Source organism: Apteryx mantelli, chromosome Z (genome assembly GCF_036417845.1).
Source record: "Apteryx mantelli isolate bAptMan1 chromosome Z, bAptMan1.hap1, whole genome shotgun sequence".
NCBI lineage: Eukaryota > Metazoa > Chordata > Aves > Apterygiformes > Apterygidae > Apteryx > Apteryx mantelli.
Genome location: NC_090020.1, coordinates 17,490,377 through 17,504,996, shown reverse-complemented (window position 1 = coordinate 17,504,996; position 14,620 = coordinate 17,490,377). Strand labels below are relative to the sequence as shown.

Sequence of the window (14,620 nt, the reverse complement as noted above, 5' to 3'; positions counted from 1 at the left end):
CTCACAGCAGCTTGCACGGCGGCCCGATAGAGAGCTGGGCAGCAGCAAGGTCTGCGGGCGGAGGATGTGCCCTCAGCTCCAGCAGCTGTGGGAAATAATGCCGTAGGGGCAGAGCAAGAGAGCACCTGGGAAAGCTGCCTCTCCTATATGTGGGGAATGACCGAAACACAGAGGGAGGAGAGCTGGGTGCAGCTGTCCCCATTGCTCATTCAGTCAGTTTAACAGGGGTCATGGAGTTCAATTCACAACACGCCAACCATTTGGAATAGCCAGCAGAGCTATTTGTATCTTTGCCTTTTATTTCTTTCTTCTATCCAAATATCACCCATTGTCAATGTCCTGTGGGTTCTTGTTATTTTTCTTAAGAAAACTTGAGCTACACTGAAAAGGGATTATACAGGATGCCTGAACAAGCTTTTATCCAGCCCAGATTCCTGCTTTTATGACACTGCTCTCAGCAAACAGATTACACTTTCTGGCCCCAGTTTAGCTGCACTGTTTTGGGGTCAATATCAACTTTTTCGCTCTTTGCGGTGGTCTTTTCAGGCTGGCTAAAAAAAAGCAAGAAGGAACTGATTCCTCGTGGTAGTAACACAACGGCAGTGCTCCTGTGACACTCCCCAGAGAGCCCAGGCTCTGCAGACACCCTTCACATGACACCAGCACCTCCCCTGCATCCTGCATTGCTCCAACAGCCACAGGGCAGGTTTCCCAATCAGCACTGCACTGTGCTAGAGCAGACCTTGGGGTAGTAGAGGTCACATTGTTCACATTTTCTTGATGATGTTGGTTTTGGGAGTATGAAAGGTGTGTCTTTCATATGCCCCAGCAGACAAGAGAAGGCACAGACATCCATGGGACAGCTGTGCTACTGAGTTTAGTGGGCCACAGAAGCAGCTTGACAACAGCCACCAGTGCTAATATCATGTTTCCCTGTTTTTTTTAAATCTACAGGGAGATACAGATCAGGCCATGATGGAGAAGAACCGATAACATTTTTATTGCAGTACTTCATCACTGAAAGAGATTTTTAAACAGCAAATGCTGGGAGCAACTGTTGGAGAAACAGGCTGAGCATTTGATAACTGTTTCCAAGCCTTTTACAGTTATATGGGTGCAAGTGTAAAGCATAAGTATGTGTCTGCCATCATCATTCAACGGTCAAAAAAATCCCCTAAAAACTTCCTGAATTAATCTGACAAACCCCAGCGAAGGAGGTGAGGACCTTCACAGGGAGCCTGCGTCAGCAAAGTAGCAAAGCCATTTCCTTGGATTTTCTCAGGCTGTTCTTTTCTCCAAGGACTGATAGAACATATCCTTCCTCCCAGGCTAGCCCTCTCATTTTGCTTCCAGGCTGATCTGCCAGTAGGACATGCAGAAATATGTCAAGACTCTTAAAAAAAGAAGCAACCAAATTCTTCAGTACTCCAGAAAATACCAGGCAAAAGTGCATGCCTGATCATATACAAGTGGCTTTGCTTGTAACAAATATCTGAACTTTGCTTGCCCTAGCCTTGTGATCACTGTACCAAAATACATTTATTGACTCTGTACAGACAGGAACTTATTCTGCAGCTAACTTTTGGCCCGTAAATATATAAGGTCAGAGAAGTCGAAGGTGTGTAAATGTGAACAGAATTTGCGCCAGAGTATTCTGCCCACTACTGTATTTTAAACACTCTTACTGATGTTTGATGCACTGTTTGCTTGATACAGATGCATATTTATCTGACTGGGCCCAGTTTCTACTCATGCCTGTATAAAAGAGCTCAGCATTTCCTGCAGGTGAACCTCACCTGCATTCTTGGGATCCAGAAACATTCTCCTTTCATTTAAGCAAAGTTAACAAAATACCCTTAGTTTTTCATTCTTTTCCTTCTGCAACTTCCCTGGCCCACAGAAATTTCCCAAACAGCCACATAAAAGTAATTCTTACCTCCATTCTGCCGAGTAGGCACCAGATTCAGCAGTTTTAATGAGCAAGGAGAAAGAAGAAATGGAAAAGACATCAGTGACATTTCACCGCCCCCTCTGAGATGGGGACATCAAACGTCCCGTGCTAGGCAATCTGTCCGAAACCTGTAAGCTGTCTGAAAAGGACTTTATACCTTGTAGTGAGGAAGACGAGTTGGACTATGCTGGATGCCTTACAGGCAGAGGAAATAAATTATTGCCTGCAATTCTTGCTGCAGTGGGCTGGTGTGCCCTAACCCCATACCTTTACCCTTACCCTTCAGGTTCAATGTAACTGGCAAACAGCGTCTTCAGCTTAATCCACCTATGTGCCCATTACAGAAATGGTCAGGGGAAGCTGCAGCTGGTGGAGCAGCCTTGCCTTCCAGCCCACCGCATCTCAGGAAGCAGAGCTGCGCTGTGGTGGGCAGGAGACACTGAGCACCTGACCAAGGACCAGCCCAGGTTACTTCTGCCCCGGCCCCCAGGAATTATCATCCCTACAGAGCACAGATTGGAGCTGACATGTCCCAGGTGAATGACAAGGCTGAACCAGCACCGTGTTTCTGGGCTCCCCAGGGACTCCTCTCTCCACTACCCAAAACCCCCTGCCTTCCTCAGGACGGGAGGGACAAACTGCCACCTTTCTGTCTGTGTGGCAAACACATTCAGCCAGCTCAGGCTGTCAGTATTTCTCCTCTTTGGAGCCTCCTTTCCTTGTCTGGGAGATGTCCCCGCAGAAGCAGAGTTCAGGGTGCAGAGAGGCTACCCAAGGTGCAGCAGCTGTGCAGGCCATCCAGTATCGCTTGGTGTGCGGGAGAGCCTCTTCTGACAGAAACCTCCTTGCTTTTCGGATGCAACCCACTGAGACGCTAAAGATCTCATGAAAGCTATTTTCACCTTGCTGTTAGGTGATACTAATGCTGGGCCATGGCCACTACTTCCTCCACATGGATGAATTTACCAAGGGCTTCTGGGACACAAAGTACAAGACAGCATCAAGCATTCAGGAAATAACAGCTGTGCCCGTCTCTGAAGTGTAAGCATATATGAGGAAATAGCCTGGCGGGGGATGCACTGGTACTCAAATTTAGCCCTCTGCAAACTATTAGCTCTCCAAGGCTTTGCATCCACCTCCACAGCACTTCACACCCCTTTTCTCTCCCCCAGGAAGAAAGCTGGGACTGCAATTGCAAAGGTAAAAAGTAAAAGCCCCTTCTTTTCCAGCATACCTGAAACACTGATGGTTGCTGCAGCTTTTGCGGCACCAAAGGTTTTGCTGTGTTTGTTAGTGGCTAGGCAAGTGAACAGGCCAGGTCGGGTGACGTATACCTGCAGTCTGGAGTCAACCACTCTGTCTTTGACACTTTCCATTATAGACCCTGCAGAAACCTAAGAGAGTGAAAAGCCTACTGCAATGGTGTTTCCAATTAAAAAAAGCAACAACAAAACAACAAGAACAACAAAAGACACCCACCTCCAAGCATTGAAATTGGCAGAGAAGTTGTAGCAAGTAGATGAAAGTGACAGCTAAAGGCTGCTCTTGTTATTTTGGTACTTTCAGAGCAGCTGACTTCAAGAACAAAAGCGAATGTTAAAGATCTCTCCTATTTCGCACTTCAGCAATACTTTTACAATTAATTTTCAGTTCCAGAGGGTGATATTCTCAATTTTACTGACGTAATTGAGCTGGATAATTGTGCCAGGACCTCTACTTATTAAATCATTTGTCTATTTATGTCTTAGGAAGTAAGAACACTGTATGGCTTTGTGGTCCAACCCTGACTGTAAAGAGATAGAAAGAAAGGAAGATATTTTGGAACTCACTGATTTTGGATTAACATATCCACTGTTTTTTTTTAGGGTCATGGTGAACAAAACAGATGTTCTGGCTCCCATATTAGGAAAGATCTGATAGACTTTCTTATCTCACACCTGGAAATGTGGAAGGGGCTGCAGATGTGGTAATTCTGACCTGCCCATTTCTCAGATCAGAAATTCCCAAGAAAATGAGATTGGAGCCTGCTGGGTTTTGCCAGTGTGGCTTAATTTTATCCTCAAGTCTCTCCTGCTCATATGACAATCATATGGCATAGGAGGACATGGTACACCAAGTCTCTACCTTCCAAAGGCAATAGCACTGAGTAGCATTGCCTCTTCTACCCTTCACATCAGTAGGAGCATCAGGTATAACTCAGGTGAGATGTGGTCATTCTTGAATCCCACTGGTGCTACCTGGCCCTAAGGATAGTGAGAGTTGTCTCCCAACAAAGCTCTCTGCCTAAGCATCTAGCTTTGAGGTTAGCCAGATTGATCTGACCTCCTTGATGGTTAGTAGAAACATGATTTCAATGGGATCTGCATCTGGTCCCAGAAGTACTAACAGTGATAACAGTGATAACTGAAAAAGCAAGTTGAGGTGCATCGATGTTATATCACTTCTTTAGTAAGCAGACTGGTTTCTCTTTAAAAAGAAAATACAGATACTAATATATTTATTCTACCTCAGTCACACTCAGAATGGAGTTGTGGTGAAGGGACATGTGTGCATCACCAGCTAGACCAACACACTTAAAAGTTATGTTTCAGGGATGGGCAGTATGCTGGTCATCATGCAAAGGTAGGGACGAGGGATATTTTTGGTTTTACTGCCATGAAGTCAGTTCAGATGGGTGGGAACTCAAGGGATATTTTTTCATTAGTTTATCCTTGCTGAGTTATTGATCAGATTTATTTTTATAATTTTTTCTACACAGAAATTTAGTCAGCATTAAAATATCGCTGAGTCCTTCCTGGTGGAAAGGAGAAATTTCTTTAGAGGCTACACCCCGTGTCCTGACAGTCATCCAGGAGAGATGACTGTTAACACTGAGCTATTGTGCTGTTTTAGTCATCTCCTCTCCCTTCCTGCCAGTTTCCCCCCAGGTTCGAAGCTGTTTGATTACCACTGACTGGTGTCGCATGTACTCTGAAGTGTTTCTCCTCCCCTTCATCCTATATTCTTCTTTCTACTAATTCAATTAGAACCTCATAAATAATATTTTAAAGCTGAGGTTCGAGTCTGGGGCCCTCTGGGGGGTTTCACACAGCTGGATGGCCCTCAGATAGGAAATCTGAGCATGGTGAGCCAGGATTGCTCCTCTTAGCTTGGACCACACACTGAAAAACGCTTTGCTTGCCACGTCAGCTGATAGAGCTCACGGGGACAAGGAAATATACTACAGCTGACAATAACTCAAGGGCCAGTTTCAGCCCAAGGTCTCCCTGGGTGAAAACAATCCCTGGCTGACTTGGCTCAGACAGTTGCAAACAGTATGAGCAGTATGTGTTACCATGTACAGTATGGAAAATCACCATGAATTGCATAAGAAAGCCTTACGTAGCTCATGAAAATGGCAGGCAGTTGAATCTTACATCTTCCAAGTTGGCTGTTGTTTTTTTTTCTGCTGGGAACTCAAGACCTTTTCGTTACATTAATTGATCCCTTTTGCTTTTCAAATACGTTCCCTGAGATTTTGTTTCCAGCAGGTCTGTTTTAAACCTTTGAAATTCCATTCCAGCATCTACCAAAGAAGAGACTTTGTCATATCTTCGCACCTAGCTTACTTATCCTTTGTGCTGCAGAAAACTACAGTTTAAGGTCCACAGTGTACTGTAGTGCATACCAGGAAGAAAAGGCATTGTATTTTTGTTTGAGTAGTCAAGACAGCTGCTACTTAGAGGAATTTGCATTTTTCTGTTCAAAGGCAGTTTAATAACCACAGCAGTTTCCCACTCTTTAAAGCTCAGGTCAACATTCAGAGTCTATAACACCAAAGGGACATTGCAGGGAGCACATCCTCAAGTGACTGCCTGTCGCTTGCTTGCGAGTCCATCTTCAAATGCATGTGCTCCATTCCACCTGCTTCCTGCTTTAACTTTCCCAAAGACAGACTCTCATTAAACAAAGGTCTCCTTGCCATATTTAAAATGATGTGGTCTGGAACACAACCCTCTTGGGACTGGCTTTCATCTTGCAGACAGAAATGCCACAGAGCAGATCTGACCAGTTAAGCAATGGCCCTGGGTGAGGGCCAAACATACTGGCAACACACAGCTTTATGCAGGACAGCTGAACCAATCAGAGCAACACAGAGCATCAACCCTCCTAATCCACCAGGTGAAAGAAAGCTGTAAAAAGGAAGGAAGGTGGAGAGCAGGCTCTAACCATCCTGAATTGTGGGTCCCTGATACTTTGAGGCCCCCTCAGAGGCAGGGTGGAAATCCTGCTTTTCAGTGTGCTTCTGAAAAGAGAGTGGTGAACTCTGTGGTTTTGTTGTTTTCTCAGCTGCTCTGCAGCACATGGACAGAAGCATGATCTTTGGCCTAGGAACTAGTAGAGGTGACTAAAAAAGATCTCAAGGACATGCATTGTCCAGAGGGATATGGCAGGGGCTGATGCAGAAATCTGGAGGATAAACACACAAGAAGGGACCTGCCTGCGAGTCCATGCAAACAGATGTCCTCCCAAAATACCCTTCCCCAGTGGTACTGCCCTTACAGAGGCTGTCAGACTCCCTAAAAAGCTGGCCTTGTGGTACCCTCTTCTATTCATGCCACCAAACAACCAGCCTTTGCTGTTATTTTACTAGTGTAAGCACCTTTTCAGGAGATGGTTGTCTGATATCGGAGATTCGCCTAAGGCTCATGTAAAAGATTGTCTTTCATGCTGCTTGGGGGTGGGTATGCCATGCAATCTAAATAAATTGTACTGGCAAATACCCAGAACCACCTACAATAAGATTTCTTTTCCAGTGGGAAACCATCCTGCAAGGCCTGAATGAACACCTGCAGTTCTCTCAAAATAATTATTACTGAAAACTACTGAGGACCCATGGGACCCATTCTTGCCCTTTACTGCTTTCCCTAGTGACCTCAAGGGAAAATAGAAAATTACCCGTAATAACACTGAAGGATACAATAAGGTTTAGTGGAGATAAGGAAGGCGAGTCAGCCTGCAAAGTAGTCCAGGCTCCTTACTACATATTTTAGTACACGGAAAGAGGGGATACAGACCAGAATGGGAGCAGCATTTTGAAGTAAGGAACTTTAGCAAGAGGATTTATTGATCATATTGGACAAGCAAGTCCACAGGAACTGCCATTGCCAGACTCTGGCTGAAGGACCTGTAGTTTACAGGGGATCAGTAAGAAAGGGCAGAGGCAAATTGTCAGTCTGCACTCAGCGACTGCTCAGACTGATTTCAGAGCATACCCCGGGGCCCACGTCTTTGCAAGGCTGTTGAAAAACCATGAAGAATATAAAACTTGGCCACAATAACCATGTGAAGACCAGAGGCAATCCAGCACAGAGAAGGACTTGAAAACAGTTCAATTGATTCGGGTTCCGAGGAGTGTATTTGAGAGCTGTCTTGACTGTGGTTTACAGTTTCACTTCTGGGGAAGCAATACTGGACATTAAGTGCCTCTTCTGTCTAGCTGAAGGTAAGGCATCGAAATAACCTACACAGGGAACTTAAATAGATATCAAAGCAGATATCTGTTTTAAATGGCCAGGAAAATTAAGCTGCGGAACAATTTCCTGTGAGAACTAGTGAATTCTTCATGTCCTGGTGTCTGCAGTGGAAGAGCACCTGCCTCTCTTGAGGACATGCTTTTAGCCAGGAATAAATCGGTGACATTCTTTAGCGTGCTACACAGGTCAGTCACAAAAATTTCAAATCTATTTATCTGCAAATACACTGTGCATATAGGGTGTCCCAAAGGCATTTTGCCTCAAGACAGTTTGCCCTACTTAACTGCCTCAGTTTGTGTTAAATGTGGTCTTTTGTCAAATGAATAGTTTTTTCATGTTATTGTTATCATTATATTTCATAGACATATCATTAAGAGAAAAGCCAGGAAAGGTGGCTGCAGAAATACTTAAATCCAAGATGAAGTCCTAGACATCCTGGCTCAAAGGAAGTTTGTAAACCTCTAAAGCGTCCTTCATCTCGCATTTCCCAGATATTGACAAATAAAGCTGTGCAAGACCCCGGAGAAAGGGGAAAGATTTTTACAGACGAGAAAACTGCAACACAGCAGCTAGGCATTTTCAATCTGATTGCACAGGAAGGCATGAAATAAGACAGGAATAGAACCCACAGGCCCTGGCTCCCAGCCCTGCGTTTTAATCGTTAGGCTGTGTTTCCGGCTGCGAGCAGATCTCATGGGCCAAAGGCATAAAAAAGAGACACTTACAGTTTTTCCATTTTCAAGCCAGGTGACAGTGGGGACTGGAATGCCTGTTGCCGCGCACCGCAACGTCACCACAGACCCAAAGGTGATATTATGGGACTCGGGAGCCTTCAGGATTCTGGCAAAAACTGTGGGAGAAGACAAAGATACTAGTTGAACAGATATTTAAAGCTGAGACTCAGACACTGTTCTGACATGGGGATGTTTCCTCTTCAACATATCTTGAAATAGTCCATGGCCCCAGCCCTACCAAAAATAACAAGTTTCCTGGTGAATAAGATGACAGTCTTGGGAGAGGGACTACAAGAAGAAAATGAGCAGCATGGTATATTCTGCATATTACAGGTCAAAATTTTACCTCTGGAAATTTATATACAGCCTGAGTTTGATACTTCAGAGGAGGTAATATGCAAAAAACAAGGGTGAATTCATCTAAAATATCAAATGGGACAACTTGCAGTAGATGCAAGGCAAATTATGATACTTGTTTTAAACCAAAATGTGGGGACCACCAGCACAGTCACATACAGTTAAGGTTAAGGGTCAGATAAGCTCCTCAGTATGATCCTATTGATTATGACTTACGACAGAGCACTGTGTAAACCCTGGCATTTTCCATGCCATGACAGCCTTGTCCTAAGGGAAGAACGTCTAAAACCAGACTGTGGGGGAATGGCCTGCAAGCATTTCTGGTAGCTGAGATTCTAGAGGGAAAAGCAGGTTTTTAAAATGTCTTTTCATCTCCAGTGTTCTTGCCTCTTTGTGTCAATATGATTACTCAAGAGTTTGGAGATAAGGTCCCCCCTTCCCCTAGCAGATATTCACTTTTTGGTGAAAAGACAACACTGAATTGCTTTTGCTGAAAATGCATTTCAATCCAGAAACATGACTCTGATGGCCTCCACAAGCTGTATTTCAGCTGCAGTACTTGGACTACATAGAGGAAAGCAGAGAAGAGAGACAGTTCCCACATGGAACATTTGAGTTTTGACCCAAAATTTTTAATGGAGATGCCTGAATGTCTGTACAGAAGCAGGCTGAATAGCTCTGTGTCATTTCTTACTCCAGTTTTTCATGCTTAGTGAGTAATGCTGTCTTTCTACCTTCTGAGCTGCACAGCAATAACTAAAAATCTCCATCAGAAATTTTAGTAGCAAGCAGGGGAGATTCTCTTAGAGGTCTCAGACAGGCTTTATATTTTCTTCACCACTTTTGCTATCCTTATGGTTCCCCTTACCAATTATCTATGTCATAGTCATGGCTCCGTTTGCTCCAACACACCTCTTGGCATTGGCCACTGACTGCCCCATTTTCCAGATGGAGACCTCAAAAGCAGTGTGATAAGAGACCAGCCAAGGGTCTCTTGAGAAACTGAGTATATGTCCCTGCTACCTGGAATGTCTTCTATCAAAATCAGAGAGAGCTTCTCCTGCAAAATTTCAGCTGGAATAAAAATACCTATACTTTCCTTCTATCCAGTCTGGGCCTGGGAAAAGACTGAGCTTTGTATTAACAGAGAATCTAAAAACAGTTTTCATTTCACTTGTGGATAAATAACATTAGGAACACATTTCAGCGTAGAAACTTTTTCATCTTTGGAGCAGAGCCATTCAAGGGAATCCTGGGCAGGGATTTTGTGAAGATTAAATTTAATATCAGTGAAGTGAAAATGATAGGAGGATATGTATTATATTCCTTTTCTTAATTCCTCCATGCGCTCCAAGCAGTCCCTCACTGTCAATGCTCAGTGCTGCTTATTTAAAGTAGAAACTAAGCAGTATCAGGGTTGTCATACCCAACTGCCTTTCAGAGTGGCAGCAGGTACAAAGCTCCATCGCTAATAAGGAAAGCTGCAGTCATTGGCCAAGACTTTTTTCTGAAGAATAATAAGCAAAATGAAACCTTTGCCTGAGATTTCACTTCAGGCCATTAACACCAGATGGTTATGAATTCCACCCCAAGCACCATGGGCCAAGCTCATAATTACTTTTATACTTCATTTGGAGAAATACTAAACTTTTGGGTCTGTCCTCTGGCAGCAGTTATGTGCACATGGCTCCCACTGAAGCCAGCACATTAATTTCCAAAGCCAGAATATGGCCCTTAATGCTTTTCTCATGCTGCCGTTATTTTTACAGTGTGCCACTGGGACTGTACTTGCATGATATTTCTGCTGCTCTGATCCTGTCCAGCTTATTTAATATTGAAGTAATGCATTAATAGCACCCCATTAGCCGGTGCCAGATACAAGCATGTGTTCCATTCTCTGTACCTTCTACTTTCCCCAAATCTGCCAAAAGTTGTTAGCCAGGAAAAAAAAAGGCACCTTACAAAAATTATCATAGTTTTACAGATGGGGAACAGAACCACCACAAGATTAGGTGTCTTGCTGAGGCTCACACACAGTGCCTATGGGGGGGCCAAAATCCTCGACCCAGCTCCTCCAGTTCCCTCAGACAGTGGTAGTCACTATACTTGCTTTAGTAGCCCCAAGTGCTGTTGGCTCGAGTACTCATTTGCTAACATATGGAAGGCAAGGTATTAGGCCATTCAAGCCTAAAACCCAAATAGGGGGAAAAAAACTTACTAACAGCTAAGCATTCTTGTCTCTCTTGTGTTACCTCCATTTCTGCTAAAGCAAATAAGATATCTGTATTGTTAAAGACGTTTTTTCCCCTGAACAGGTTTTCTGCTCCATATTGCTGATTAGTACGTCCGTGCATGAGAAAGGGCTCTCCATTCTGCCTCCACTGCTGTGTATGCAAAATACTGTAGGTGTGTTATCTAGCATACTTCCTAGTTACGGCTGAGTTTTCAGGGCTGACTAACTAAAAGTCAGCCTACAAAGAAATAAGCTGATCTCCAAAACTGTGGAATACGCAAAGATCTTGCTACTTTCTGTGCCACTGTCTGCATTTTCAGTACTTTTGAAAATGAAGTTACAAATTTAATACTTTAACATCTAAAGTAATATCTAAACTTTAGACATTCTGAGTAGAATAATTTTGTTCTTATACTGTTCACTTCTTAAACCATAAATTCTTTGTGGGAAGGACTGGACTCCCTTGATCCTGACAGGCTTTGAGTGCACCAGTTACTTGTCACTGGTGCAAAGTGGGGTAAGACCACCAGGACAAGGTTGACTTTCTTGTTGGCTCCCATACCAGTGAGGAAACTTGCCTGTATGGTAGTTAAATGGAGGAATCCAGCCTCAAAAGCTGTTATTTATGCCTCTTTGATTTTTTTTCGCCATATTACACAAAGAAAGAAAAAAAGAAAGAGGCATGGAGAGAAAGAAAAGGCGATTTTGATGGTGCCAACACAAGCAACCAGGAGGAGAGGTGGGTGAAGGGCAGGAAGAGGTGGGAACAGGAAATGCCAATAAATATTTATACAATTAACACTATTTGTTGGGTTTGGGGTATGTTTTTGTTTTCATTTTGCCTCAGAGTGAAAATTCCCCACAATCTGATGACTTTTAACATCTCTGCTACTTGTCCTCCTTTTCCAGATACTTCTGAATGCAGATTTTGTCAGGATCTTCACCTATTCAGCAACAGAGGCTGTCACAAGGTTAACAACACCCACATTGAGACCCCCAGGGTTTCAGCATGGGATTTACACAAAGATATGCCAAAACGGAGGTAGAGAAGGTGGGAGATGAGGGCTTCATTTATTTATTTATTTAAGTGGAAAATAAAACAGAGTGCCTCACTCATAGGAGCTGGAAATGAAATCTGGCCAGTTAAAAACCAAGCCAGTATGTAAAGTTTCACTCCCAAGCCCCCTAATAAATGTCCTTTCTTTTACAGCCCTGCTAAATGATGTACTGTATACTGCAGGGCTTGCTAGGAGGTATCTGTACTGAGGCCAGCTGCTCTCGTTTCTGAGAATTAGGTAACATCATCCAGTCCAAACAGTAGGGCTTTAATACAGTCACGAAATTTTTATACTATAAAAAGATTAAAGCTGAGTTCCGTCCCCGCCCCCCCCCCCCCCCCCCCCCAGTTTGAACAGCTAACTCTTTCCAGGTGACTTTGCTTTTCCCTTGCCTTTGACTGAGCTGTGCTGCATCTGGATTTGGCCCTGATCTTGCAATCCAGGCAGATGCCACCCCCCGACTGGGAAAGTCCTGATTTTTGTCAATGGGGGGTTTGACTGGGCCTCTTGCACCTAGGCAGGAACCCGCACAGAGAGGAGCTGCACTGCCCTGTTCGGAAAAGGGCAAAGCGGTGCCCAGAGCTTCCTTCTGCCCCTCTCTTCCCCACACTCCTCCTCTCCTGGGGCCTAGGCAAACCGGGAAGTTGCTCCAGGGCTCTGGCCATGGGAAACAGGACACTTATTAGGTTGTACACGGTAACACCACTGCGCCCCTGTAGAATGATACCCATTTCAACCCAGGGTTTCACAAGTCTTCGCATTGGCTTTGATGGATCAAGCCCAGCCTATCACTGATTTTGGGGTGGGGCTTTTTTTCAGTGAAGATTTTCTGCCGCCGTTGATTTTGGTTGGAACTTGGCTTTCAGGAAACACAACTGACATCTGCCCATGTACGTGACTTAACCCAGTTTTAAAACACCAGTGCATATGCATTGTTGCAGAGTTTGTTGCTAGTCCTGGCTTACTGTAAAGCAAACCTGATAATCCAAACCTAGATGAGGTCACTGAAGTCTGAACTTGTGTTTGCAGCTACTCAGCAATAGTGGATACATGCTCCCTTCTAACAACAGTGCTAGACTGACTGAATATGTGAGCAAAATTTGGCATTTCCATACTGTGAGATCTGATATTTCAACACTGATTATTTTGCTTTTATCATGAACAGTGACCTTTTGGATGATTATGACCAGGTCTTTTGCTGAAAAAAATTGCCATCTAGCCTGCAAGACAGTGTGGGTAAAGGCAACTCCTATGTGCGTTCTTCTCTGGTATAGCTTGTGTCATGCTGAGAACTGATGCAACCACATTGCTGGAAGAATTGGTAAGCTACATATTGCCTCAGAAAATTTCCTGATATAAATACTCTGGCAAAGCATTTGCATTGTGTACTATTCATGTGTAAGCATTTAGGAACTGAACTGTAAGCATTTTTTTTTTAATCCTGTTTGCTGATGTTCTGGTGGTTCTTTCAAACCTGAAGTGTGACAGATTGAAATGACTCCTTCTTAACAGAGGACTTCTCCAGAGTTGGGTTTTGCTTACTAATCCGTACAAAATGGATTTATGCTTGCCACCCATATGTTCTTAAGCACCATAAATTTGTGTCAACTTATTTGCAATCCTTGCCAATAAGAAGTACAGTTTTCCAAATCTTCATTCAGATTCATTCATTTCACATCCATTCATTCTTTCCGAGAAATCTAAATCAGACAGTCAAGGAGGGATAATAGGCAGAGTGGCTAGAATTTCCTTCCCTTTAGTAAGATAAATGGGGATATATGTATGGGAAATGGGATATATATGTATGAAAAAAGTTGCAGCATTTGTATTTTCTGACTTTTCAAATTAATCCGTGCAAAATCCCAACAATTCTTGAAATACCAGGCCTGAAAACCCACTGCACATTACGTTCATTGATCAGCAGTTGCGGAGACAGCCACACTGAACTATGTGCAGCAATTTATCTCGTGCCAAGACCCAGAGCTGAACAAGTGAGGCACAGTCTCTGCAGCTGACACGATGGGACTGAATCCCAACTCAGAGAACAAACAAATTCTTTAGTAAGCACAATCAGCAACCTCTCTCTTGCAGCAGAGACAGACTTTGCATATGGATCACCACTGCTCACCTTACGGAAACTGTTCACGTTGTACTTTCACCACTGCTCACAATGTGCTATCTTTCCACCTCCTTCCAAAATTGCTGGGTTAATAATTAAATCTCATGATAACTGTAGGGTTAATTTTGCTTTGATCTCTGTGTTATTCTCTTCAAAACTGCAATATTTCTCTTTCTGCAAGCCTACCAAGTTATTACAAAGAGGAGCAAAATGCTGCAGGCAAAGCTGATATGAGACACTTCTACTTATCTCTATCGAATTTCTTACTTGTTTTTATTTAATCCCTGTCCAAAATGTTCTCATTGCCAGAGAACCATGTTCATTCAGACTATCAAAAGAAAAAATGATCAGATACTGTAGGAAATGCACACAACCACTATATTATTTCTCAAGGAACAGATCTATTAGGTGTTGACCCTAGAAGATCAGGCTCCAGAACAGCCATAAGCAAGTGGTGCTTCATCATTTGCCTGCCCCCCATTTGTACTGCTGCCTCACAGCGTGGATATCATGCTAATCTGGGAGGAGAATGTATTTTAAATTGCATGTGTTTTAAATTGCACCATATTTTAAATCTCAAATTTTCCAGAAAACTTCCAAGCTCTTTTGGTTCCTGACATGATTTGGGAGGTTTGGGGTTTACAGTAGTTCT

The 14,620-nt window shown here is 43.5% G+C and overlaps 1 protein-coding gene across 1 annotated transcript in view; it reads right to left on the bottom strand.

Moving 5' to 3' along the window:
- The window catches only part of MUSK (muscle associated receptor tyrosine kinase), a 57,681-nt gene that overhangs the window by 22,537 nt on the left and 20,524 nt on the right, over positions 1-14,620 (bottom strand). Inside the window, exons 6-8 of the mRNA XM_067315770.1 lie at positions 8,193-8,317; positions 3,186-3,345; positions 1,937-1,943 (exon numbers count right to left, since the gene is read on the bottom strand). Of these exons, the coding sequence (XP_067171871.1) occupies positions 1,937-1,943; positions 3,186-3,345; positions 8,193-8,317 (292 nt within the window). The remainder of the gene's footprint in view (positions 1-1,936; positions 1,944-3,185; positions 3,346-8,192; positions 8,318-14,620) is intronic.